This window comes from Pipra filicauda, unplaced genomic scaffold, assembly GCF_003945595.2.
Source record: "Pipra filicauda isolate LSUMZ 115617 unplaced genomic scaffold, ASM394559v2 scaffold842_size68298_pilon, whole genome shotgun sequence".
Classification (NCBI taxonomy): domain Eukaryota; kingdom Metazoa; phylum Chordata; class Aves; order Passeriformes; family Pipridae; genus Pipra; species Pipra filicauda.
This window is the reverse complement of record NW_024105023.1, coordinates 34402-57847: the sequence shown is the minus strand read 5'-3', so window position 1 is coordinate 57847 and position 23446 is coordinate 34402. Positions and strand designations below refer to the sequence as shown.

The following is a 23446-nucleotide window of genomic DNA, read 5'->3' as shown; positions in this document are numbered from 1 at the left end:
ATGGCGCTGCCGTTGCAGCCGCCCCTGCCCCTGTCCCTGTCCCTGTCCCTGTCCCTGCCCGCGGCCGCGGCGGCGCTGGCGGCCCTCGCCGCCCTCCTCCTCGTCCTGGTGAGAGCCGCGCAGCGCGGTCACGGCGGGCCCGGGGGCCTCCGTGGCGGGGGCGGTGCGCGGGGCGGCCCCCGCGGTGCAGAGCCGGGGCGCTGTCCGCGGATCCTGTCCTTGCCGGGGGGTTCCGGGGGGGCTGCGGCGGGCCCAGGCAGGGCTGGCCCAGGCTGGGGGCAGCGCGGGTGGCACCGGGAGCCGTCCGGGCAGCAGCCGGCGGGGCTGCGCTGGTGCGGGGGTTGGGGCGAGCAAGGCGTCCGGGGACCTGCGGAGGGGGTAAAGACGCCTTGGGAAGTGTCCTGGTAAGGCCCGTTCGCGGTAACCGTTTGGGAGGTCGCTGTGTCTCTGCCTGGCTGAAATACCCGGCAAGTTGCAGAAGTCGGACACCCTAGAAGGCGGAATTCTGCTGCCTGTCCGCAGTGCCACGTATGCCTCCCGCCCGGGGAGATGGTGGAGCCACCGTCCCTGGAGGTGTTTAAGGAAAGACTGGACGTGGCACTCAGTGCCGTGGTCTAATTAGGTGTTCGGTCTCGATGTTGGACTCGATGATCTCAGAGGTCTTTTCCAACCTAATTGATTCTGTGATTCTCTTCGTGGTGTCACCAAATTAAGTGCTCCAAACCGCAAGTTCTGTGTCTTCATTTTAGCCATTCATAAGGCCATCAGAGCCTCTGTTTTGCAAGCACCTGTGGCTGGCTGGTCAGGAGCCATGCCATTGATTTCAGTGGGGCAGGGTGGGATCAGAGGCAGCACCAGCATGTGTGCTCTGGATTACTTGGGAACAGGCAGTGGGGGCTTGGACAACGACTTTGGAGGCATCTGCATGCTTTGCAGTCGAAGATAGCAACAAGCCAGTGATGCTGACAGTGGTCAGACTAGGAATAACCAGATGGCATGAGACGATTTTGGTCCTCTGTGATTCAGTCAGTGGATGAAGTTCCACACCACTGACCCACCGCATTATTGAAAAAGAGTTGGTTGCCCTTTGTAGCACATTCAGCAACTCGGTCAACTTCTAAGAGAATGCTCAACAATTTTTCTTATTTCTTTTTCATCACAGATTTGTGCAATTGCTCATGTAACTGCCAAAAAAATGCCAACCCTTCACCGACACGAAGAAGAGAAATTCTTCGTAAACGCTGAAGGCAGGAAAGAACCTCTACCAAGTGTACATGATCCCCCTACAAGGGAACTCTCTGTTGTTGTGCCTTCATACAATGAGGAAGACCGGTGTAAGATTTTTCTTGTTTTGAGGAAAAGAAGAAAATCTGTCTGTTGTTACTGTAATAATGCAGAGGTCAGTTATGTTTGGGGTAGATTCTGGCAGGCTAGATTATGGATCAGATTTTGGACATGGTTTCCAGAAAACAGTCCAAGTACATTGAATTTCAAAATTAAGGCATTGTGTAACTTGATTTCTGCTGCTAAAAATAGCATGGGGCACTTATAAGAATCCTCTCTATTTTAGTGAACCCCAGAAGAATGGTTGTTCATTGCTTCTGTAAATGCCGCAAGGCAAGAAGTAAAAAAAGACTTTTAAAACTGATTTGAGAGCTTCCCACTCTTTAAACAACATCAACTTCAGATGAGCAGAGAAAGAATGATCTCTCACGTTTGCGTTTGACTTGGCGATAGATACGAGTACCTGATACTGAGGAAAGGCTTTCAGATGTGATAGAAATAATCAAACATGGTAGTACAGAAGCTGTCAGCTTGCTTAAATAGATAAAGTCAGTGCTGGTTTTCAGGCTCGATCATGAAGAATGATTTCTTTTTCTTTTAATCTTGTGTAGAGAATTACAAATTTCAAAATGAAAAGTTGGTTCCTCAGAAGAAATGTTTTTATCCTGTCTTTTATCATGTATGTGATTTTCTTCAGTGTTCTTTTTGCATTCAGAAAGGACAGCACTTAGAGTTGCAGCTGCTAAGCTTGTTTGCTGAAGGTAGTGTTGTATGAAAGAGTCGATTTGCTCAGCTTTGCTTTGTGGTTGTTCTCAGCTTGCTTGTGCAATTGCTTTTGGTGCTTTGCCTGTTGTAATCTACTAACCTGACCTCCTCCGCCTTTTCTCTAGTACCTCTTATGATGGATGAAGCTTTGGATTATCTAGAAAAAAGACAGGTATTTTCTTTTTGCATTCAATATTTTTTTGGTGTGTGTATTATGTATAATAAGTTAGTGATCTAGTCACTTTGTTATGTTGGTGTACATTAAACAGTAACACTTGGCCACTTAGAAGTAACGCTTAGGTCTCTTAGTTATTTTTAGATCAAGTGCCAAAAAGTATTTTTAAATTAAGTAAACATTTAATATACTGCTACGGGATGAAGAAATCTTCATGTGAATGTTACCCTTCCAAGACAAAGCTAAGGATTAGCCATACATTTAACTTTCTAAACTAAATCCTAGTTTGTTTCAACAAGTTTCATAAGTATCCGTTCTTCATTTTGGTTTGTTCTCTGGGTAGGAAGCCCATTGTGAAAGTTTGTGGATGTTGTTCTGTTTGGGTTTTCTTAACAGTGATGATGTTCTGAGTGTTCCATCTTTTACAACTGAATTGATTTTTGATTTCCGGATGGTAGCATGACAACCCAATGTAATGGTATGTTCATCAAATGTGGCAAAATTCTTTAATTATGCCATGTGAACAAATTAACTATATCATGTTAGTGTCCATTGGCAACCATAAATAATTTAAAACCTGCTAGGGAGAAAAGAATAATGATGTTTGAAAGACCTACTGCCTACTTAAGAAATTGGATTAAATGTATTATTTCTGTTTTCATTTTCAAGAAACGAGATCCTTCATTCACTTATGAAGTGATAGTGGTTAATGATGGTAGTAAAGATCAAACTACAAAGGTAAGAAAAATGAAGTGCCTTCCCAAGCATCGGGGGTGTCGTTTTTTTTGCTACATTTGTTGAATATAACAATTTTTCGCATTTATATTTTGGTACTTGAATAGTTGACAATTGAAGTTCATATTTCTGAGTACTTTCTGTCGTTCTGTATGCATCACGGATGTCACATATGCATATGAATACACATAATTCTTTTGCAAATTCTGGTTTTCTTGATTGATGACTGTGACAGCCGTTTTCCTGCAACTGCGATTCTCAGAATTCTAATCCTAACGTCAAGAAATTTCTTATGAAATACTCTATATATGCATAGTGATGATGTGAATATGAACTTTAGAAAGCTAAAAAGTCTTTTAAAATACTCAATTCATACTGTGATTGAGAGAACATCTGACATAGTTCTTCCTCACACCCTTCATGGCATTGTTTATTTAAAAATCCCTGTGCCAGTAGTAGTATTTTCAAAATAGTTTTGTATTCTTCTGGTTTGACTTTGATGTACGTCACTGGAAAGGAAGGCTTGCTGACTTGAGGGCTTTTCTTACTATTACTGCTTGGAAGATGTTTGAGGTAGCTACTAAAATGCGTACTGCTTTTTGATTTACTTTCCTTAAGCTCGTCCGTTAAGGATTGCTCGTAAATATTTTTTACTACTGCGCGTTCCTTCTGGCATCTCCTTTAACTGAGCATACAATGGCTGCGGGCCTCTGGACTTACAAGGACTCAAGACAACCTTTAGAAAAAATTAAGAGGAGAAAACTCATGCTTTGTCTTCCTCACAGCATGGAATAAAATCTGCAGATCCTTGCAGTGTGAGTGGGATTTTAGATCAATGTGAATTTTTGTTTGAAACCACAAATAGCAGCAAGACGAGTGATAAATAAGTGGCTGTAGTAGAAAATTATATTTCTTTTATTAACTATTGGTGTTAATATGAAAGGTCTGTAATAGTATAAGTTAAATTAGGATTGAGTTTTTTAGAGATGGGAGGATGGGGTTTGGAGTATCCTGTTCTTTTGAACATGACTGGTTTCTTCAGTCTTCTTGTTTTGACTTTGAATTGGTTTTTATTTTCCTGAACAGACTCCAGCGAACACTGGCAATGTATTTGTGCCGACTGAAGTGGTTATAGCTCTGTGCTGTTAATTTATTTTCTTTTAAAGGGTGAGCAAATGTAAACTTCTACCTTGATTCCTCGGTTTGTTTTATGCTGGTTTTTTGTGTGTCTATCAGGTTGCAATGCAGTACTGCAAGAAATATGGAAGCGACAAAGTGCGAGTGCTTTCTTTGGTAAAAAATCGAGGGAAAGGAGGAGCAGTCAGGATGGTAATTGATACTTTCATCTCCTTCTCTGTTTGAACTACCAAATATGCAGAAGACAGAGCTGTGCTGATTGACATTTTGAATTCAATACATTAACAAAATGATTATGAGAAAACTGAGTACAGATTCTATAAATTAAAGCAAAACCTGTTTTTCAAAATAAGCTTATTTGAGATCTTGGAAACCGTATTGTCTTGCCAGGAAGATCAGTAGTGAAGACAATTTTTTATGAGATTTCAAAGAGAAAAAAATACTGGAATTTCGTATTTATGTTAGTTCCACTTAGGAATAAGCTTGTGTTTATAAAAGCCAACCAAATAAAAAACACCCAACCAAACTGTTACAGATAAAAGCTAAGGTTTTGTAGACAAAATAGAGCCAAATTTGCAAACTTTGCTCTCCAGGTCATAGATGTGTTTTTTAAAATGGCTAATAAAGAAGCATTCTCATCCAACAAAGTTTGTGTGTACTGAAGCCGACTGTTATCACCCACATTCGATAGCAGAAACAGCACAATTGATGCTTTCACACAGACATTATCCTGAAATCATCATGTCCTAAAAATAAAATAGCTGTTACACATTTAGAAGGAATATTTTTTCCTAAGATTACTTTTATGAAAAAGGGAGGTATCATCTGTGGGTTATCAGTGACTTGTGTTTTTCTGTGTTTTAAGCTCTGTCTTAAATTAGTTTTGAGAAATAGCTCATGAATTCTCTTGAAACAATGTTGGGAAAAACTAGCACTGCATCCTCCTTTCCATAGCTCAAATGACAAAGAAAAGCCATCCAGTGTAGTGGGAGCTGCTAATCACTGCTTCTTGTGCTCCCCTCTACAGCTGACTGTAGGAACTTGTTGACTTTCAGATTTTGGGTTGTAAAGCTTTTAGTTTGCAACCTTCTCTTCAGGGGGATTGTTAGCCTTTTGTGTTCATGCATTGTCTGTCACTGGACATTGTGCAGTGTGTGAATTCTCTAGATGTTATTATAATATAAATTGGTAAATTGTTAGTAGCAGAATATTAAGACTCACCTGTTGTGTTGAATCTGTAAGATATCACTGTTCTTCTTACTACATTAGGTCTTTGGAGTCTTTTGCACCTAGCTTGTGACAAATACTGGTTTCAAAAGTGTTGATTTTTATTGACTGTTTTCATTGCAGGGTGTCTTTAGTTCTCGGGGGAAAAAAATTCTTATGGCTGATGCAGATGGAGCTACAAAATTTGCAGATATTGAAAAAGTAGAAGAAGGTCTAAAAAATCTCCGACCATGGCCTGTGAGTATAAATTCTCATGGCTTTAATACACATGCACAGAGATTGACCTTTGTAATTCTCTTCAACTTGAGTTTTTTGAGGTCTAGTTGAAGATGTAGATGTAAGTCTGAAGTCCTACGTGTAAGCTTAGAAGCCTCAAGAATGGACTGTATGAAGGAGCTTCCACAGAGTTCTTAACTCCTTTGCATCCACTGTGTCTACTTCAATGCAGTACATAATGTTTTATTTATCCTTCTTTTAAGTTCTTTGAAGCTGTTCTGTTCTGTATAAATACCATGTGTTGCCTACTTAGTTTTCTTTGTTAACTGTTTTGTAGTTCCATTTTGTCTGATGTCATCCTGTATACCTTTAAGGATACGTCTTAATTTCACCCTCTTTTAAAGAGGTTTTGTGTTCTCAGAGTCCTTAGTTAAATGACAGTATTTGGAAGAGCTTTTATTGTAAGTAAAAATTCAAAAACCTGTGGAACAAGAACACCTTCCTGCATAGTCATTCTCTTTTGAGAGCTTAATTTGAAAGAACTGAGGTTTATTTTTTGCTTAAACACAGGTGAGTGAGGTACTTGTAGCTAGTTTCCCAAAGGCCAGAAGTGATATGCAGCCTTCCAGCCAGAGCTGCAAGGGATGTGCCTGTGGAAAGGATCATGGTCTGTGACTGCAGAAGCACAACTGCAGGAGCCAACAGGCAGCAGTGTGACTCTGATGGTCTTTGCTGCCAGGGCAGCAGCAGCTGCTGCTTCTCCAGCATCAGTCCCACACTCTCAAATAGTATATTTGAGAGATTTCATGTGAGAAATAGTAACATGAGAATAATGCTAAACCTTTTGTTTTCATCGCCTTGATTTAATTTGAGGTTATATTTTTGCCTAACACTATGTCATGTTATTTGTTTGAAGATACATCAGTGCAACAAGTACTTTATTCTGTTACCCTTTCATTGCACAATATTTAAAGAAAACATGCAGTTCCTAGGAATGCTGCATGCTTATCTGTGCTGTATGTGCTGTTAAGCACATACACTGTATGCATACACTGTATGCATACAATAAACAATGTAAGCTAAACCAAACCTGAATAAATTGAAGCAATTTGTATACACCATATACAAATTGTAATAAACTTTAGATTATCTGTTAGCTGTAGAGAAGACTGATTTAGGCTCAGAATTCAGGAGTAAAAGAGGTGAGCTAGAGGAAGCATAAAAGTATACTGCTTTGAAGTTTTTTATTATATGGTTCTCAACACAAGATTCCACTGATTCCAAAAATACTAGTTTAAGTGATAACTCTTTATTTTATATTCTTGTACAGAACCAGATGGCTATTTCCTGTGGTTCTAGAGCTCATCTGGAGAAGGACTCGGTAGCAAAGGTTTGTTTCCATTTCCTGCTGTGTACTATTACCCAAATACTTCCATTGTTTGTTTCTGCTCTACAGATTTTGCAATTAAGTAATCAATATTTGTAAAAGAATGGAAGCTGAAAATAAGGAAAAGATTGTCATAAGTGTAGGATGTACTCTGTCATATACGTGTTCTAGATTTCAGGCACTTTTTACTGGTTTAAGTTAGTGTTCCAATTTATAGATTTAATTTTTTGAGTTGAGAGCATGTCATGAGCAGAGCTTCTACCCTGACAAAGTTTGTAACTAGTAACCAGTACTGGGACTAGAGTGGAAGGAAACTGATGAGTTCATTATTACTGATTCCCTTCCAGTGCAAGAGCTTGACCTGCAGATCTTGAAACTTGTTTAAAGTGAGTTAGAGATAATTAGCAGCCGACTGTTTGAAGAGTATCTCAATCCGTGGGAAACTGGTGTAATTTTTCTGTATTACTCATTGTAAAATTTTTGAGTTTTGAACACACAGACCATACTGTTCTGTGTGTGGCTCTTGTTGAATAAACAGTGATGCATAGGCACACGACCTTATCTTGCATCTGGTTTTCTGATGTCTTGGCAGAGAGTAGTTGACAAAGTACAGATATGGGACTTGTATTGCAACAGACGCATTGCTGGGCTCATGTTTTCAGCATCATTGGATGTGCTCATCATGTTGAATGTTTTCAAGAGTAAGCTTTGTTTATACTAATCTTTAATACTTGAAATAATTCTAAAATGTGTATACACAACTATTAAAATGGTTATGGAAGTTCCAAACAGGTTACACTGATAATGTTCAGAAATTTGAGCCCAGAAAAAATGCTTCCTTTTATGGTCAGGTTCTGAATGTAGATAAACTTTCTTTACTGCATTCATATTTCTTTTCATCTTTGAAGGTTTTGCTACAAAGGGGAAAGGAATTGGAACAGGACTTTTTTAATACAAAAGTACAATTTTTAGGATGTGTCCATCCTTTGTTTCCTGTTTCTCCCCATATTTCTGACTTCAATAAAGGAATCACCAAGTGGTTACGTAGTACTGATTTGTTTAAAATATGTAGTCCATTTTGTTTTGTCATGCAACTATCCCTAGTCTGACACAGAAAGACTACTAAAGTGGGAAGAAAATACCTATTGTATAGTGCAATAGGTATAAAAAAGTTGCAGAACAATCTTTTAGATGTTGGGATTTCCCTCTGGACTTAGTGGCATCTAAAACAGTAGAATGAAGCTGTGATAAGCAACTGTATGGGATTTATTGAGACCAGAATTTCACCTTAAATTAAGTCTGAAGACATCAAGAATTCTGTCCTGCCTCCAGAATTGTTAATGTACTTTAGTTAATCCAACATATTACATGCATAAATAGTCTTAGGAGTGATAATGATAATCCAGGAACTCCTCTTAGTGAAGTCTTTTGTCACTGTCTGACAATCACGCAGCCTCTTAGCGCTTCCCTTCTGACATTAGTGGCAGCTTTGTGTTCTTGGTCGCAGAGCCAAAAGAGCCAAAGAAGCCACACCAGATTCACCGTTAACCTGGGACTGGAGCACTTTTTGAAAAGCACAAGCTATGGATTTTAATTTAAGTCAAAGGCTGTTACATAATAAGCTGAACATCTTCTCATTTTTCAAATGAGGTTCTAAACTGTTAGGTTTGAAGGCATCTCTTTTCACCCAGAGATACTTACCAGTTAAATTGATGGCTCCTAAAGGTTTTATATGATATTTGGCTTGCAGTCTTAGATACAATCGCTTAAATTGAGCTTAAGGCCAGCAGTGAGTTCAGAAGTGATTTGTAGATCAGAGTTCTGGTTATTTAGGAACTGTCTTGGATAAAAGACTAAGAGCGACCTCTGCAAATCCAGACTCCAGCCTCTGGAGTCCATGGACAAACTTATCCATATGATTAGTGCGTCAAGAACAAAAGTGTAACCAAAGAGTAGGCTGGGAGAACATTTACCAGGAACATAAAATATATCTGTGAAAGCAAAAGAACAAAAGAGATGACTGTGTGACATTGCTGAAAATATAAAATGAAATATTATCTTACACAGTACCCTTTACTGTAGGCTTCGTTTTTACTTGGTCCGTTGTGTACTGCAAAAAGTTGCATTCTTCAGTTGCATTCTTCTCTTAAGTGCCTTAACATGGTGTGTGCAAACTCTGGCAATCATTCAGTCTTGAATGAAAGAAGTGGATGGCAAATAGAGAGATACTCCCATTTGGGTTTTTTAATAATAAAAAACTTTTTCAATTTTTTTGTTGGATTAGCAGCTGGAACCTGTTTAGTTTAAATGTGTATTCTTAAGGGTAGCACTTTATGGTGTCCTGCCGGCTTATTGTCCATTGTCTGTCCTGGTAGCTTTTGAATTTGTTGCATCTGTGCAGCCAATTTTTAGAAGAACAAGAGGACTAGACAGAGGGAAAAAATAGCTTAAAAGTGTCCAGTGAAGTAGAGCTTGTAACATGCCATCCTCTTCCTCCTTCACTCTACTTTTCCTTGGGGAATTCCCAAAGAATCATGCAGAAGATGCTGTGGCTGTCGATCTCATTATTTGAAATCCAGGTGCAGGTTCCTGCTTTACTTAATAAAGCATTATTCCAAGTGAAAAGCTACTGTGAATTGGGGAAAGAAGAAAAAAGAACTTGGGCTTTCCTATCCTAGAGGGCACTTGGCTGGCAAGCCTTTCAGCTGTAGTTTTGTTTCACTGTAACAATTGACAGGTTCTGTTTTTGTTCCAGTGCAAACCAAAAACAGGTTACAAACTTTGAAAGCTGTCACAAAACAGAATTATTGTCCTGTAAGACAATTCTGTTCAAGCACTTCACTCATCACTTAAATGAAACCATCTAACTTACAGTGTTTTGTCCACAGCGCTCTTACTTTCGAACTCTCCTTATGTACGGCTTCCACTTCCTTGTTTGGTTTCTCTGTGTCAAAGAGATCAGGGACACACAGTGCGGATTTAAACTTCTAACCAGAGAAGCTGCCTTGCGTACTTTCTCTACTCTTCATATAGAACGCTGGTAAATTGTTCCTTTTTTTTGTTGTTGGGGTTTTTTTTATAATTGAATGTGGTTTTGAAAAAAATAATTTTAGTATTGCAGCTACTATGAAGCATGTTATGTCTGTGTATAAATCCTAGCTGCTCAGTTTAACCAGCTGTAGTACTGCTTGCATGGCAGCTTAGATTTCTTGTTATGTTCAAATATCCTGGTAATTGCTAGAAATTCTATATTCTTTACAATTCAGTACTGCTTAAGCAGAACATTTTACCTAGAATCAATATCTTATGTTTGTAATTGCTCAAGACTCAAGTGAAAACAAATGCCTATTCTTTACTTATTTTCTTGCTAAAATATTTGATGAGAGGACTACTGATAGATATCATAAGTCTAAGACAACAGAAGATGATTCATAGTCTTTGAATTACTTTAGAGCTCCTTTTGTTGTAATTTAGCTAGAACAGTTCCCTTATGAGAGTGATACAGTCATGATACTGTTATGGGACTAAAACACTGTTTCCACACAATTACTACAGTTTCTGTAAATTTCCTGCACCCCAACTGTTGCTTAAAAGGATAGTTTAATTATGTAAAATCAAATATTTTCAAACTGTTGTCTTCATTCAAGAAGATCTCTCATGGGCTACTGCTTGCTGGCAGGGAACAGAATTACTGAACAGCGTTCCTGTACAAAAATGTGTGCAATCCTACAGTAGCTAGTCAATTCCAATACATCTAGTTTTAGGCTGAGGTTTGGCAGAGATAGTTGAGCTACACTGCTCCTCCAGAATGAAATTGCAAAGGTAGTGTTTGGGCACACAAGTGTGGAACATAGACCTTCTGTTGTATGGAATCTGTAACTGTGAGCAGTCAATGTTCAGAAAATCACTTTTCTACTGGAGTGGTTTGCTTATCACTCTAAAGGAAACTATAACTGAGCCAGAAGTATGGTTTGTGCTGCTACCTCCAAACCCAAACTTGATCTGTAAAGTTCTGTAAATTTCACATACAGGGATTTTCTAAATACATGGTTAAACGCATATGTGAGGTCCAGAAGTGCACATCCCAAAATTGCCCTATTTAACTTCACTTTAATAAATTAAGCTCTTCAAGAAGAAAACGGAAAGAAATAAATGAGGATAATCAGTTTAAGCTGTAAAAATTCAATCTTAAATTTTATTCTTTTTTAAAATGAAGATTCTGATTGTAATTGCACTTACTGGTTATATAAAGTGTTTTCTACAGAAAAAATCTTAATAAACTTTCTTCTGCCACTTCAATTCTCTAGCACTGAAGGAATGAAAGAGTAAAAATAATTGTGCTGTACCCCATTATCTGGGAATAGAGGCAATGAAAAAAGGATATTGCTAACTTATTTTATAGTAATTATATTATTGATGTGTAACAAACCAGATCTTCATATCTTAATTCATTGTGCCTTGTATGTACTGCTATAAAATTGGCCTTCTATTTTAGCTTTGTTATTTACGGTAATGCAAAAACTAATCCCCTGTGCATTTTCTTATTTATCAAAAATGTACTACTTAATGATGAAGTATGTTTGTTTTGTTTGTCAAGGAAAGAATTTGTCAAATTTGTCAAATTCTTCTAATAAAGAAGCTGTTCAGATAATTCCAAGTCACAAATTTGCAACAATAGTTGGTTTGGGTTTTTTTAGTTTGGTTTAATTTTCCACTAAAACAGGAAATATATTGACTGTTTTTATCTTCATCTGTCTGTCAACAGTTTCTGTGTTTCCCTGCCTTCATTTTGATATTTATTGGCTAATTTTAACCAAATCTGGCAGAACAGTAGAGGTTTCAAGATCAAAAGCTTTGGCGAGTTTTGTGGAAACTGAAACCCTCTTAGAGGAGAGAAACCCACTGCTGAAGAAAAAAAAAACTACAATAAGGACTCAAAAGTTACTTACCAGCTTCACAGCTAGTCATTTCGCATGTGTAACTTGTCAGTGCACAAAACAGAGTACTGTCCCTTTCCCAGTTAATATTTATAAGATCTGGAAATAAACTGGGACATGGGGAAGTATAAGTATATGGAAAGAGTGGGTAAATTAAAGGAAATGATAGTTCTAAGTGAAATGTCAGTGTTGTACAAACAAGTGGGATAATTGTAGGTGGAAATTATGTAGGGATATCAAATAGTCATCCCATAGAACTTCCATTAGATTCTTTTTTATGTAATTATGTAAGAACCAGAAATAGCCCAATAATGGAAAGCTTTTATTTTAAACAAATCTGGCCCCTGATTGCATAACATGTGTGTAAAAAGGAAAATAAAAAGTGATTAGATATTGTGCCATAGTGGTTCTGTATATACCACAAATGTGCAAACATAAGAGTAAGAAATGGTTGTCAGTATTGTATTTCTGCTGGAACCTGGAACAGCGGGGGGTCCCCAGCTGTGTCACAGAGCAGCTCATTGATACTGAGACCATCAGCAAGGGGTTGCAGAGAAACCACTATCTTGATACTGGATAAGAGGCTCTGAAATCTGGGTTTGTTACAGCCTCGGTATCTCTGCACTGGGGTTATTCAACATGTGAAGAAATTATTTGATTCTCTTTGAGTCTTAAAATCCCACAAATGAAGTGCAGCTCTGTTAGGTATTGAAAGAAGAGTTCAGTTCAGGATGGTCAGTGCATAATGGAGGACAGTGCTAAAGAATATTCAACAAACAAGCAGCATTTAATTGAATAAAAGCCATCTGAGAGCATCCTGGTCCTTGAGTCTGTCAAGGGCTCCCCATCTGCTGCACTGGAGCATGTGGTGAGCCGTTGAAGGGAATGAACATGAGACTTCTGCAAAAACCGGGTCATCTGTCCTGTCTGCTCAAGTTTTGTCAGGCTTGTATTTTTTGGGGTACTACAGTGCTAGGTGAATTCTTGTGTGAGCACATAACAATTACTTAGACTAAAGTTCATGCAAAACATGTTTACTCATGATGTTAATATAAAATCACTATAAAATCGGCTATCTAGTAATTCCTACCTGCTTAGACCTTCACTTTTTTATGCTTTCTTCATGCTTTTTCCATTCCAGTGGACATTGATGGGAAAATCATCTCTTTAATGTTAAAAGTACTAGAAAACAGACCACATTTTTCTTCTTGCTATGGTGAATTTGATTTATAGCTGCTTCTATTTAGGAAATTTTGAAAGCAAACTGAAGTATACAAGGAAAAATACACTTTTATCATTATGGCAATAAGGATCATGTAACACTTTTTAAAGAGAGACCAACATATTTCCTAGCGTATTAAAGTTTAGAAAGCATTTGAAAATTGCTGTTTATATATTCAATATTAAAAAGTAATGCTTAAATCCTAAACTATCTTTTTTTTGTGAGTGTTCTCATTGTCTTTTTGTTTAACTGTCCTTTGGAGAACTGACTGTGTATAAATGAATACAAACCAAACATTCTTGAAATTTACTTTTCTAAATAGCAATGTTTTGACATTAGTTTGAAATGAGAACAACCTTTTGAGCAGAGAGCATATGCTTTGTGGTTTAGGTTCTGAATCTGATTACACTATTAATCTGTTTTTCAGAAATGGATGGAGCACATTTATTAATTTAAAACTTAAAATTAAAAGAAATATTATAAAAACATAACAGAGACAGTTGTATTTACTCAGTTCAGGCTACAAAAGAAAGTCTAGTTCTGCATCTACAGTCTTGACCTGAGAAATGTAACTGTGTTAAATTTTGATGCACAGGAGAAATACTAGAAAATTAAATGGTCTCACTGGCAGAATTTTCCTATCCTAAATTTGATCATTGCTTTCTTCTGACAACAACAACAACAAAAAAAATTTCCTTCCAGACAGAAAATGTCCATCCTTAGGAGAACTAGACATAGCAGCGATTACTGTCCTACCTGGAATAATGATAAAAGGAGGGGAAATTCAAAACATAGTTCTAGTCCTAGTTTGATCAACAAACTTTTGTGAAGTGGCAATTTATAATGATATTACCCAAGCCAGCAGATCACTGATAAGATCCGATTGTTGCTATTACTTTTGTCTATAAAAGTTACCTTGTGCGCTGAACAAGCCATGCTGTTTCACTTTTAAAACTGGAAAGATCAATATAAAAAATTAGCATTTGTTTCTCCAGTTTGTCGCTTATCTCTAGATGTGAGTCACTATATAAAAATTACAGAAAAATTAGCGTTCATATTGCCACGGGTTTTTTTTCCCTACTTCTTTGGCATTGTAGACTAACACAAGCAGTGGAATGAATTTTTTTCCTGGCTTTGTGCATGGCAAGTAGATTTGTTTATTAATGTCTAATCAACACAAAAACATTTTGCTATTTTGACTTTGTCTCTTTTGTCTTGTAAAAAGTCCTGCTCCTGGCAGACATATGTGGACTTTCAAAAGCCCCAGTTTAACTAGAGCGGTGCTGGCAGACTAACCCACTTGACATCCAGTTTCTTAGAGCTCTTTGACCACTGGAAGTTTTCTCTACCCAGTAAGAGTTTACTGGAAAAACATATCTTGGGTGTACAAAAGTCCTGAATTCCGGTTAAAACTTTATAATTGAAGGTCTAAATTTGTTTTTTGAAACACATAATATAGGACCAGAAAAAAAAAAAAAGAGTCCTAGTGCAATTTTAAAATACAGAATAATTTTTCAGGATAGTTATTTTGTAAGCTTAAGCATTTTAAGGGTTCAGTTTAAAAGGACTGAATTAATTAAACACCAAATTAGTTTTAGCCAGCATCGTCTTAAATGGTAACTTAACCAAAACACAACTACCTGGAGAAATTTTTCTTTATTTTACATTACATATTAGTGTTAACTAACACATAATGGAACCACTGTTAGAAATAGATGGGGAAATTGTTCACACCATGTATTTTTATGTGTCTAAATTTTTTGGATCTAAACTTAGATTGGAACCTGAATTCATTCAAGCTGGACCCAAACTTAGGTATTCTGAGCTGTATGTCCCTCTTCCAAGAGGCACCTGCTTTGAGTCTCTGCAGCAGGATGAAGTACATGGTGTGAGTAATACCTTGCTGTTTCAAAGAGTGGTTTTGTCACATGTTAACTAGTCACAAATGGCTTCCTGGCTAATCGCACTGACCAACTCATCCACTGATGTGGCTGTGATCTCCTCCAGGACAGGCTTCATGTAACATATTCACCCTTAAATCCTGGCTGTGGAAGCTTCTATATGGTTCTTCTATACCATCTGGATCTGGTGATCAGCAATGTGGGTGTAATGCTGTATGAACACACTGTGGTCTGTATTCCCTGATTAACTGTTCTGGTATACTGAAAGGTGGTGGGGGAAAGGGAAGAAAGAAGATACTCCAGTAATATTCTATTAAAGTCATTCTCCCTTCAGCTTTGATTAGGGTTTTTTTTTAATTTCGGGATATGTTCACTGTTACGCAAAGGGCAAGCACATGTAACAATATTAGTGTTCAACCTGATTAATTTCTGTGCTTTTAATCTTTTACTTTGAGCACTGTAGCTCACAGAGCTATTTAATGTTGGTTTTTTGTGATGTATATACTGACATTCCAGTAATCTGTTGTCCACAGGAATCGTTGCAAATAACTACTAGTTCACTAGGCTAATACTTTATGTAGTAATACTTTTAGAGGAACTCATATAGTCTAATTCAGCAGACAATTATTCTGTGTCTTCTAAGATTTTTTAATCATTTAAGTAGTAAGTATTACAAAATTAGATTTAGTCTTAATACACGATTCATAAGCATTCAAAGGTGAATACATGGGTTTTTTGGCTTACAAATGTAAAATGTCAGCAAAAAAATTAAATGATATAACTTCAATAAAAGAGACTGTGGTGTAATTAATAAAATAATATTCAGCCCCCATTTAAAGAAAGCAGTGAAATGGCAAGGCTGCTTGGAGCAGATTCAGGTCACTGAGGAAGGAAAAACTCTATTCCTGTAACTGTTTTGGTGACAATTAGAAGACCTGTGTCATGATCAAAATCAGATTTAGAAAGTAGCTCTAAACTCTCCATACACAGTAAGTGTAGTCTCTGTAGATAACATCTGTTATCTTTGCATATTTTAATGCTGTCCAGTGATATCAGTAGTTCTCCTGTAATGTACATGGAGAGCACAAGTTCAGGTTGATGCCTGTTTGCCCGTGATTTCACCAGCAAGCCAGCGTGCCGTGGTCTGCACTTCAATGGGAACCTACATATGTGTGTCATACCTAAGGGCATATTTAAAGTTGACTGCTGTTGTTGCATTCATTAATAGTTTTACAGAAATACACTGCTAAAAAGGAGAGGGTGGCTTGAAGTAGAAGGAAATAACTTCTGAACTTGGCTACCAACATGCTAAAGTATGTCTTTGTGCCTGCTCTTGATCACCTGTCTGTCTCTTTCAACCCTTTCTGTAATGTTAAATGGAATTAGCAATGACTTGAATTCAAGCAACCCTTGCAGCATGAATGAATAATGTGGGGGTTTTATTGCATACATTTTCTCCAGTAGCAAAAGATTTTTTTCATTTCAAAAGAAAACTGTCTTGGACTTAGCAATGAGAATTTAAGGAGAATCTAAACTTATGAAGTTACTGAGAGAAAATGTGGACTAATATTGAATTGAACTTGACTGCCTCACAGGCGTGTTTTCAAGACCCCTCTGTAAGCTGGCCTTGAACATCTGCTCCACTGGCTTCAAACTGGGAATCTTACCAACAGCTTGGCTAAAATGTTTCCAGTTCCTTAACCTTAGTCTTATGGGGGAAAAAAACCAAAACCTCTGTATTTGGATATGTTTTGAATCTAGTAGAAATTACATGTGAAAGGCCATTGACAGGTTTCTTCCAATACAGACTAGTATTTTTAAAAAGCTGCTTATTGGGGGGAATAGGGGCCTGTTTAGCCTAAATTCCAGTTATTAAAACTCATTTAAGGAAGAAGAACATCCCTAGTGGCATTTGAAGACTACAAAAAAAAGACCTAGCAATCAATAAATCTAAGAAATTTAACAAAAATCACCAGAACCTTCATAATTGTGATTTGCATTCACCCTTGTCAGTAGTAACTACTGGCAGTTTCATATGATGATTTTTACACGAGCATTACAAACTGCCAAACTACTTGTCTAACATCAAAAGCTTCAGTGCTTCAGGTCCACAAGACCCATTTGAGCATGTGGTTTCAAGAATGAAACACACAAACAATCCTCTGCAGAGAACTGAGAGGATTGAGGTGTATTTTGGACAAAGTGAGCAGAAAAGGGCAGCTGACTCAGAGCAGGATCACCTCCCCAGTTCATTTTGCTGCACAACCTGCAAAAAATTGTGTCAGCAAAAAACATAAGTGTGTCAAGAGGGTTTCTGTGTTGTGCTTTAAATGGTCACTGGGTAAAGTAAAACTGTTGTTCAGGTTCTGTTATACACAGTAACTTAGATCATTTCGCACTTCTGTGCTGCTGCCTTGAGTTTCTTGACTTAGAAAGTACCAGGAGAAACCATCAGATCCACGTAAAGCCACAGCACATCGTTGTCCCCTTGGATGAAACCCTTAGAGATGTGGAGTGACGCTGTACGTTTGACTGCTTGGTCTTCATGGTCTTTAAAAATGTTTACATCATGATAGTGGCCAGAATGAAAAGCAAGCAGTGGTCTGGACACAGCATGACCTTATACTTCAAAAACAGGATGCAGCGAAGCATTGTTGTTACTGTTGTAATATTGTATACTGGCTGTGTTCTGAGATGTGCAGTCAGGGAAATAAATTTCCCTTCCTTGTGCATCTGACCTCTAGAGCACTGGTATCAACTGCATAACTGAACAATTAGTTCAGTTATGCGCTTGATACCAATTAAATCAGGCAAGGGATTTAATTAACATTGCCACTGTCTTTCTTCTGGAAATAAGTGTGACTGTATTTTCTATTTCCTGTTCTTCTTCAGGGCATTTGATGTGGAACTTCTTTATATAGCCCAACGCTTGAAAATACCTATAGCAGAAGTTGCTGTCAACTGGACTGAAATAGAAGGTAAGCAAATTCTTTATATTCTTGTAAGATTCCTTACATGTCAATCCAGAATAAAGTAGCCAAGGGTGTGCCCATTTTTTACGCAGTTTTGATAACTCACAGCCTTCTTTCCATACAGATTTTGAATTTCATGTCCTTGCCAGCCTTCTTCCATGGCTTTTTACAGGAATAGTAGGTGAAGGGGTAACAAGAGAGAGAGAAACTCTGCACTCCCACTGGAGGCAAAAGTAGGTAGTTATACTGCAAGGACAAAACACTACTTTGGCATGTCTTCTTGCTGTAATGTGTTAATAAAAATAGAGCCATTGTAAAATACTGTGCAGGAGGTCTGACCATCATGGCTTATTGATTCAACTTCATTTCACTGTGTCTTGCCTTCCAAATTTCTCAGCTATTAAGGCCTCCTCTAAGGCACCATCTCCCCTTAAGATGTGATGTTCTTTCAGACCCATAGGGAGGTCTCTGACACTGGGTTACTGGAAAGTATAGCTCCATGCATATTTCATCATAGCAGAGCCAGCTTAAGAGGTACTGCTTGCTTCTGCTCACTTCCTTCCCATCAAATGCAGTTCCTCCATTTTTTTTTACCTTTTCATGTTTTTATCTTTTCTTAACCTCAATCTCTTCCACTGAACACAACTCCTGAACAACAAATAGTACAATGAACTGCAGTGATGATTGAAGGGTGCAAGTAGAGAACATCCTGAGCCAGCTTTGCTAGAAAAGAAAAGCTTCCTTTCAGTACAGTTCCACACGTGCATTGCACCTATCACAAATGTTAGCAAAGGTGGAAGAAGGCTTGGTTACGTGGCATGGGGTCCTTACTTGCCTGAAGATTGGCACCTTCATATTACTGCTGTAAGACAAGGTGGTGATGTTCTTCTCCAAAGTCAATAAAAAGATCATTTGCCTAATTATTGGTGTTCAGGTTCCTATTTATTTGAACAAAGCCTTGTTATGGAGAAGACTGTGCATCTTATCACATACATGGAATTACTGTGCTGCTTGCAAACTAGTCTCCCACCTATGGTGTAGTGTAATTATTATAAAGCAATAACTTTCAAAATATAAATTTTTATTAAGATCTAAGTTGTGGGACTGAGCATGCTGAGAATGCAGAGTTTCAAGACTGCTTAAGTGTGTGTCTTGCCAATGCTTATTTTTTTCTAACAATGTCCTTCTGATTTTCTTCTTCATTAATCACAGGTTCTAAGTTAGTTCCCTTTTGGAGCTGGCTGCAGATGGGCAGGGATCTTCTTTTTATACGACTGCGATATATGACTGGTGCCTGGAAGCTTGAAAGAAGAAAATGTAATTAGGTTATTTACATTTTCCAAATATATTATTATACCAAATGGAACATTAGAACAGTTTCAATCAAGTGAAGTGGTGATGAAAACTGAGGTAATTCTTCATTGCTGCTCTTGTATGTTTCATTTTTGCAGCATATATGTGTTTTGTAAGATTTCCAGCAGGGAATTTGTACATTCTGAAAAGAGAAAGCATTTAAAAAAAGATTTTCTTACCTGGTAATCAGGTTTTTATTTTATTAAATAGTAGCTTTAACATGTCTTATAAATTAATTCAAATAAATATATCTGCTTTTGTCTCATCACACTTCTGGAATTTTCATATACATATTAAAAAGAGGCACTCTATTCTACATTGTACAGTGTTGTGTTGTGAATGACCACAAACATTTGTTTCTGTGATATCTGGAAATTTTAGACCATATTGCAGTTTGGAATTATTATTCATGGTTTGCACTAATGCATGTTTAGATTCAATGTTATGGGAAACATTAATGGATTTTACTGATTTATAACAGTAATGTTCCTAAGGTTGTTCTCAGGACTTTCAGTAGTCTCTTGACATTCCAAATGTTTTTGTCTGAAGCTGAAATAGTTTTCTGAGATCAAACTGCAGATCATGTTCAGACTGTAGAAGGTCCAAGAGCAAACACATTTAGTTTTAAAATGTTGTCTTTTATAAATGTGTTTTGTTCGTGTGTACTAATTATTCCTGCTAGGAGTCCTTAACATATACAGGTCTGAAGTGAAGAGGGTATGGAAAGCTAGTTCAGAGCATGCAAAAATGAGACCCACTATACACTGGGGGGGCTGTGCATTAGCAATGCCAATCTGATGATGTCACACTTCAAATGAGATCAGAGAGGGAGGGAGGGGTCTTGAGTCTTTCATAGTAATGTAATACTGTGTTACGGTACAGTAACATCGTTTCATTTGTGCTTTTAAAATAGTTGTGGATTGCCAACAAACAAAGCCAGTCTGTCTTTCAGAAACATGTACAAATTTGAACAGATGTAAAGAATTAATGGTATATGGTTGTACTTTCACATGTAAATTCACTGGTGATTTTTCTTATTCTTTTTGTAATATTGACTTCAGTTTTGCTCCTGTTAGGGTTACCTCAGTTTTCTATGAAGTGCTGGAATAAATTCTCAACAAATACATGATCAGTTTGATTTTGCAGGCTTTATTCTCTTGCCTAGTCCAGATACACCTGTGTCACTTCTGCAGAATCAGTAATGGCACTCCTCAGTGCCATCAATAGAATAAAATACCAGCTTCTCAGTTTTTGTAAGGTGTTTCTGTGATCAAACCTGAACAGTAGTAGCTCTGCTCATAATTGAAGTTACCCACCAGTTTTCAAAAGCAGATTCCCAAAATTTTCCCTACGTCTTACCTTAGAATTGAGCATGTTTAAAATTTTAATGAAAGTAGCTCACCTCTTTCAAATTATGAGGCTTAGGCCATGCATTTTTTTTTTGCATGATAAGTAAACATCTGGTGATGTCTTTAAAGAAATTTTGCTTTTGAAATGTATGCCAAAGGTTGGAAGGAGGGTGCTAAATTTATTATATTTTTTTAAATTAATTTCACAAAATCACAGGATAGGGACCTCTGGAAGGGACCTCTGGAGATCATCTAGTCCAATCCCCCTGCCAGGGCAGGGTTGCCTACAGCATATTACACAGAAATGTATCTGGGTGTTTTTTGAATATCTCCAGAGACTCTCTCTGGCCTCCTTGGGCAGCCTGTTCCAGTGCTCTGCCACACTCAGTGTAAAGAAGTTCTTCCTCATGTTGAGGTAGAACTTCTTGTGTTTATTTTATGGCCATTTGTGCATATTCTATGAACTTTTTTCGAAACTTTGCAGATAAACTCTCCAGTAACTCTCTTCTCATTGAGCAGTCTCCTTTAGCAACTGTGCATATATCAGGCCAACAAAATACTTGATTCCTTCTACCTTAGAGATGTAGAAGTAAGGCCGTATTTACAGTCTCGGAGCTTGTGGAGTTGAGTGCTAGAACTTGTTGGCAGGGAATTCTCTTATTCTTTCAGTGGATTTGAGCCATGGATAAAGGTCAGTAGATGTCTCCATAGTCTATATAGAATCTGCTCTCTGACTCTGAGGTGGACAGATATGGCACAGGTCACATTCGTATGCCTACATGTCCCTTCTCAGCTGCCTTTCAGAGCAGGCTTGCTTCTTCTAAACTGCCTGCTGGGGGTAGTCCTTGACCTGCACTGACTGCCACACGGTGCCCAAAAGTATTTTGGGAGCAGAGATAGACAACTGTGGGACACCTGCTACAGTGTGGTTTGCTTCTATAGGTGTGGCCTGACACATTCCATTCCAGTGGGGATAAAAGCTGAACTGGAATTAAAAAAATGAGTAAACCAGGACAGAAGGAGAATGGGAAGAAGTAGAAAAGGAGACTGATCTGGGGCTGAGACTGAAAGTCAGAGAATGAAATAGAAGACTTACTTTACCTGAGAAGGATGGTTGACTTCACCTTCTGTCACTCATGTACTGATCAGAAGTCTTCTGGGTAACATACCCAGTTCCTACCTTGTATTTGCAGATTATAAAATGCAAGACACACAGGCTGTTACAGGTGGCCAGGACACCACCAGGCACATGCTCTAACAGAAGTTTAGACTCACACTTGGTTTTAGGTTTTTGCTCTGCTCTGTGTTGCTTCAAGCCCAGCCTACACAGAATCAAGGGAAGATTCTCCTAAACACCATTTCAGAGGCAGATGTACTGGTTTAATTGCACAGAGCCATAAAGAGGAGTGTTCCTGCTCCCTCTACACATGTTCTTGGGTTGCTTAGAGGCTCCCTCAAGCCACTTCAGCTCACTAGAATGTCAGGCTGCTGTCTTCTACTTTTTTGCTATTTTTTCCTTTCTTCTGAGGTAGTTTTCTGCCATTTCAGTGATCTAAAATGACTCCCTGAGTGGTCCAGCAGACACAGGATGCAGCAGCAGAAGGAGGGCTTCCCCTTTTCACAGCTGTGTACTCACCACAAGGTTAAAGACTGACTTGTCACCTGAAAGCTAGTACACTTTTCAAGGACAGGAAATGTGAATTTAAATTCTCCCTTTTTTAAGCCTAGATAAGACCTGAGGTCTTTTTGGCCTCTTAAAATAAGACCTTTAAGTACTAAGCAAGAAGTCCTGACTCTGGGTCTTGATGTATTCCCAAGCCCCCACTTGATTTTATGGAGTGTCACAACATGGAATGGGAGGCTATGCAGACTTCCCTGATCACCAAAGCTGTCATTGAAATCAGTGCTCTGCTTAATTTGACCTCACTCTTCTCTTTATAGATTTGCAGAGACATATTTGTATTTCAGCGGACTCTTAACCTTTACTGTTTCTTCCTACCGTTGCATTTGCAGGGGTGACCCAGGGAGGTGGAAGTCTTCTGTGTTACTGTCCTGTATGACCCAACCCTCCAAAGACACATCAAAGTATTCTCAGAGACTTTGAAAAGGAAATAAAAACAAATAGAGAAAATCTACATGGTAATACTGCAACATTCTTACCAATATCAGTGTCTGCATAGTTAGTGCATTCATAAATACAGATTTCAGTTTTTTAAACAAGTATTTTTATATCTCTGCATAAAAGCCTTACTTTTCTGCACCCTTAGACTAATACTTCATAAGAGAGTTTTTCAAGAGGCGACTTAATATCAAAGAGTAGTCTTTGAAAAACATGGAAAAATCAAGTTACTGAAAAATCTTCAGGAGTTTACACAAGTTTTCTTCACCCTTGAGGGACACAACTTGTCACTGTTGTGCATCAGAACTCTGAGCTGTTGACCACTATCCTCTGGATGCAACCATCCAACCAATTCCTAATCCACCTTACTGCTACGGTCCGAAGGGGGCGGGGAGGAGGCCACAGCACTGCACAAAAGGTCTGAGGTTGTGATGCAATGCCAAGTTTAATGAGGGTGCAGAAGGGTTTTATGAGCTCTGGTATGGAATGCACCAGAAAATGGGATGGAGCATGAGACAGACAACTGGGGAAACGAATAGGAATAGGGACTCAGGCGAAGAGGGAGGAACTAGGGAGGAACAGGTGAATGGTAGCTCTCTCCTCTCTGCAGCCTTCTCAGCCAATCAGAGAGGGAAGCAGGCAAGCCTGGGCAAACCCGGGAAATACA

General features: G+C 38.3%; 1 protein-coding gene across 2 annotated transcripts; it reads left to right on the top strand.

The window, feature by feature from the left end:
- Nucleotides 1-23199, top strand: ALG5 (ALG5 dolichyl-phosphate beta-glucosyltransferase). Of its 2 annotated transcripts, none has more exons than XM_027726470.2 (10): nucleotides 1-108; nucleotides 1163-1334; nucleotides 2175-2221; nucleotides 2894-2962; nucleotides 4196-4288; nucleotides 5447-5560; nucleotides 6870-6929; nucleotides 9815-9966; nucleotides 17879-17964; nucleotides 19171-20440. In XM_027726470.2, exons 1-10 carry the CDS (start codon nucleotides 1-3, stop codon nucleotides 19281-19283), a joined length of 1014 nt encoding a protein of 337 aa, XP_027582271.1. In that variant the 3' UTR covers nucleotides 19284-20440. The 2 variants fall into 2 exon arrangements, with proteins under 2 accessions (XP_027582271.1, XP_039246517.1); XM_039390583.1 differs by lacking the exon at nucleotides 1-108 and adding an exon at nucleotides 22674-23199 and having other exon boundaries at nucleotides 1261-1332; nucleotides 19171-19275.
- The last annotated feature ends 247 nt before the right edge of the window (nucleotides 23200-23446 follow it).

Excerpts from the sequence above, each read along its gene's own strand:
- ALG5 (XM_027726470.2), top strand. The coding sequence starts at position 1 with ATGGCGCTGCCGTTGCAGCCGCCCCTGCCCCTGTCCCTGTCCCTGTCC. Across the intron at positions 1,335-2,174 it reads ATACAATGAGGAAGACCGGT|TACCTCTTATGATGGATGAA; the intron begins GTAAGATTTTTC and ends CCTTTTCTCTAG. Across the intron at positions 6,930-9,814 it reads AGAAGGACTCGGTAGCAAAG|CGCTCTTACTTTCGAACTCT; the intron begins GTTTGTTTCCAT and ends TTTTGTCCACAG.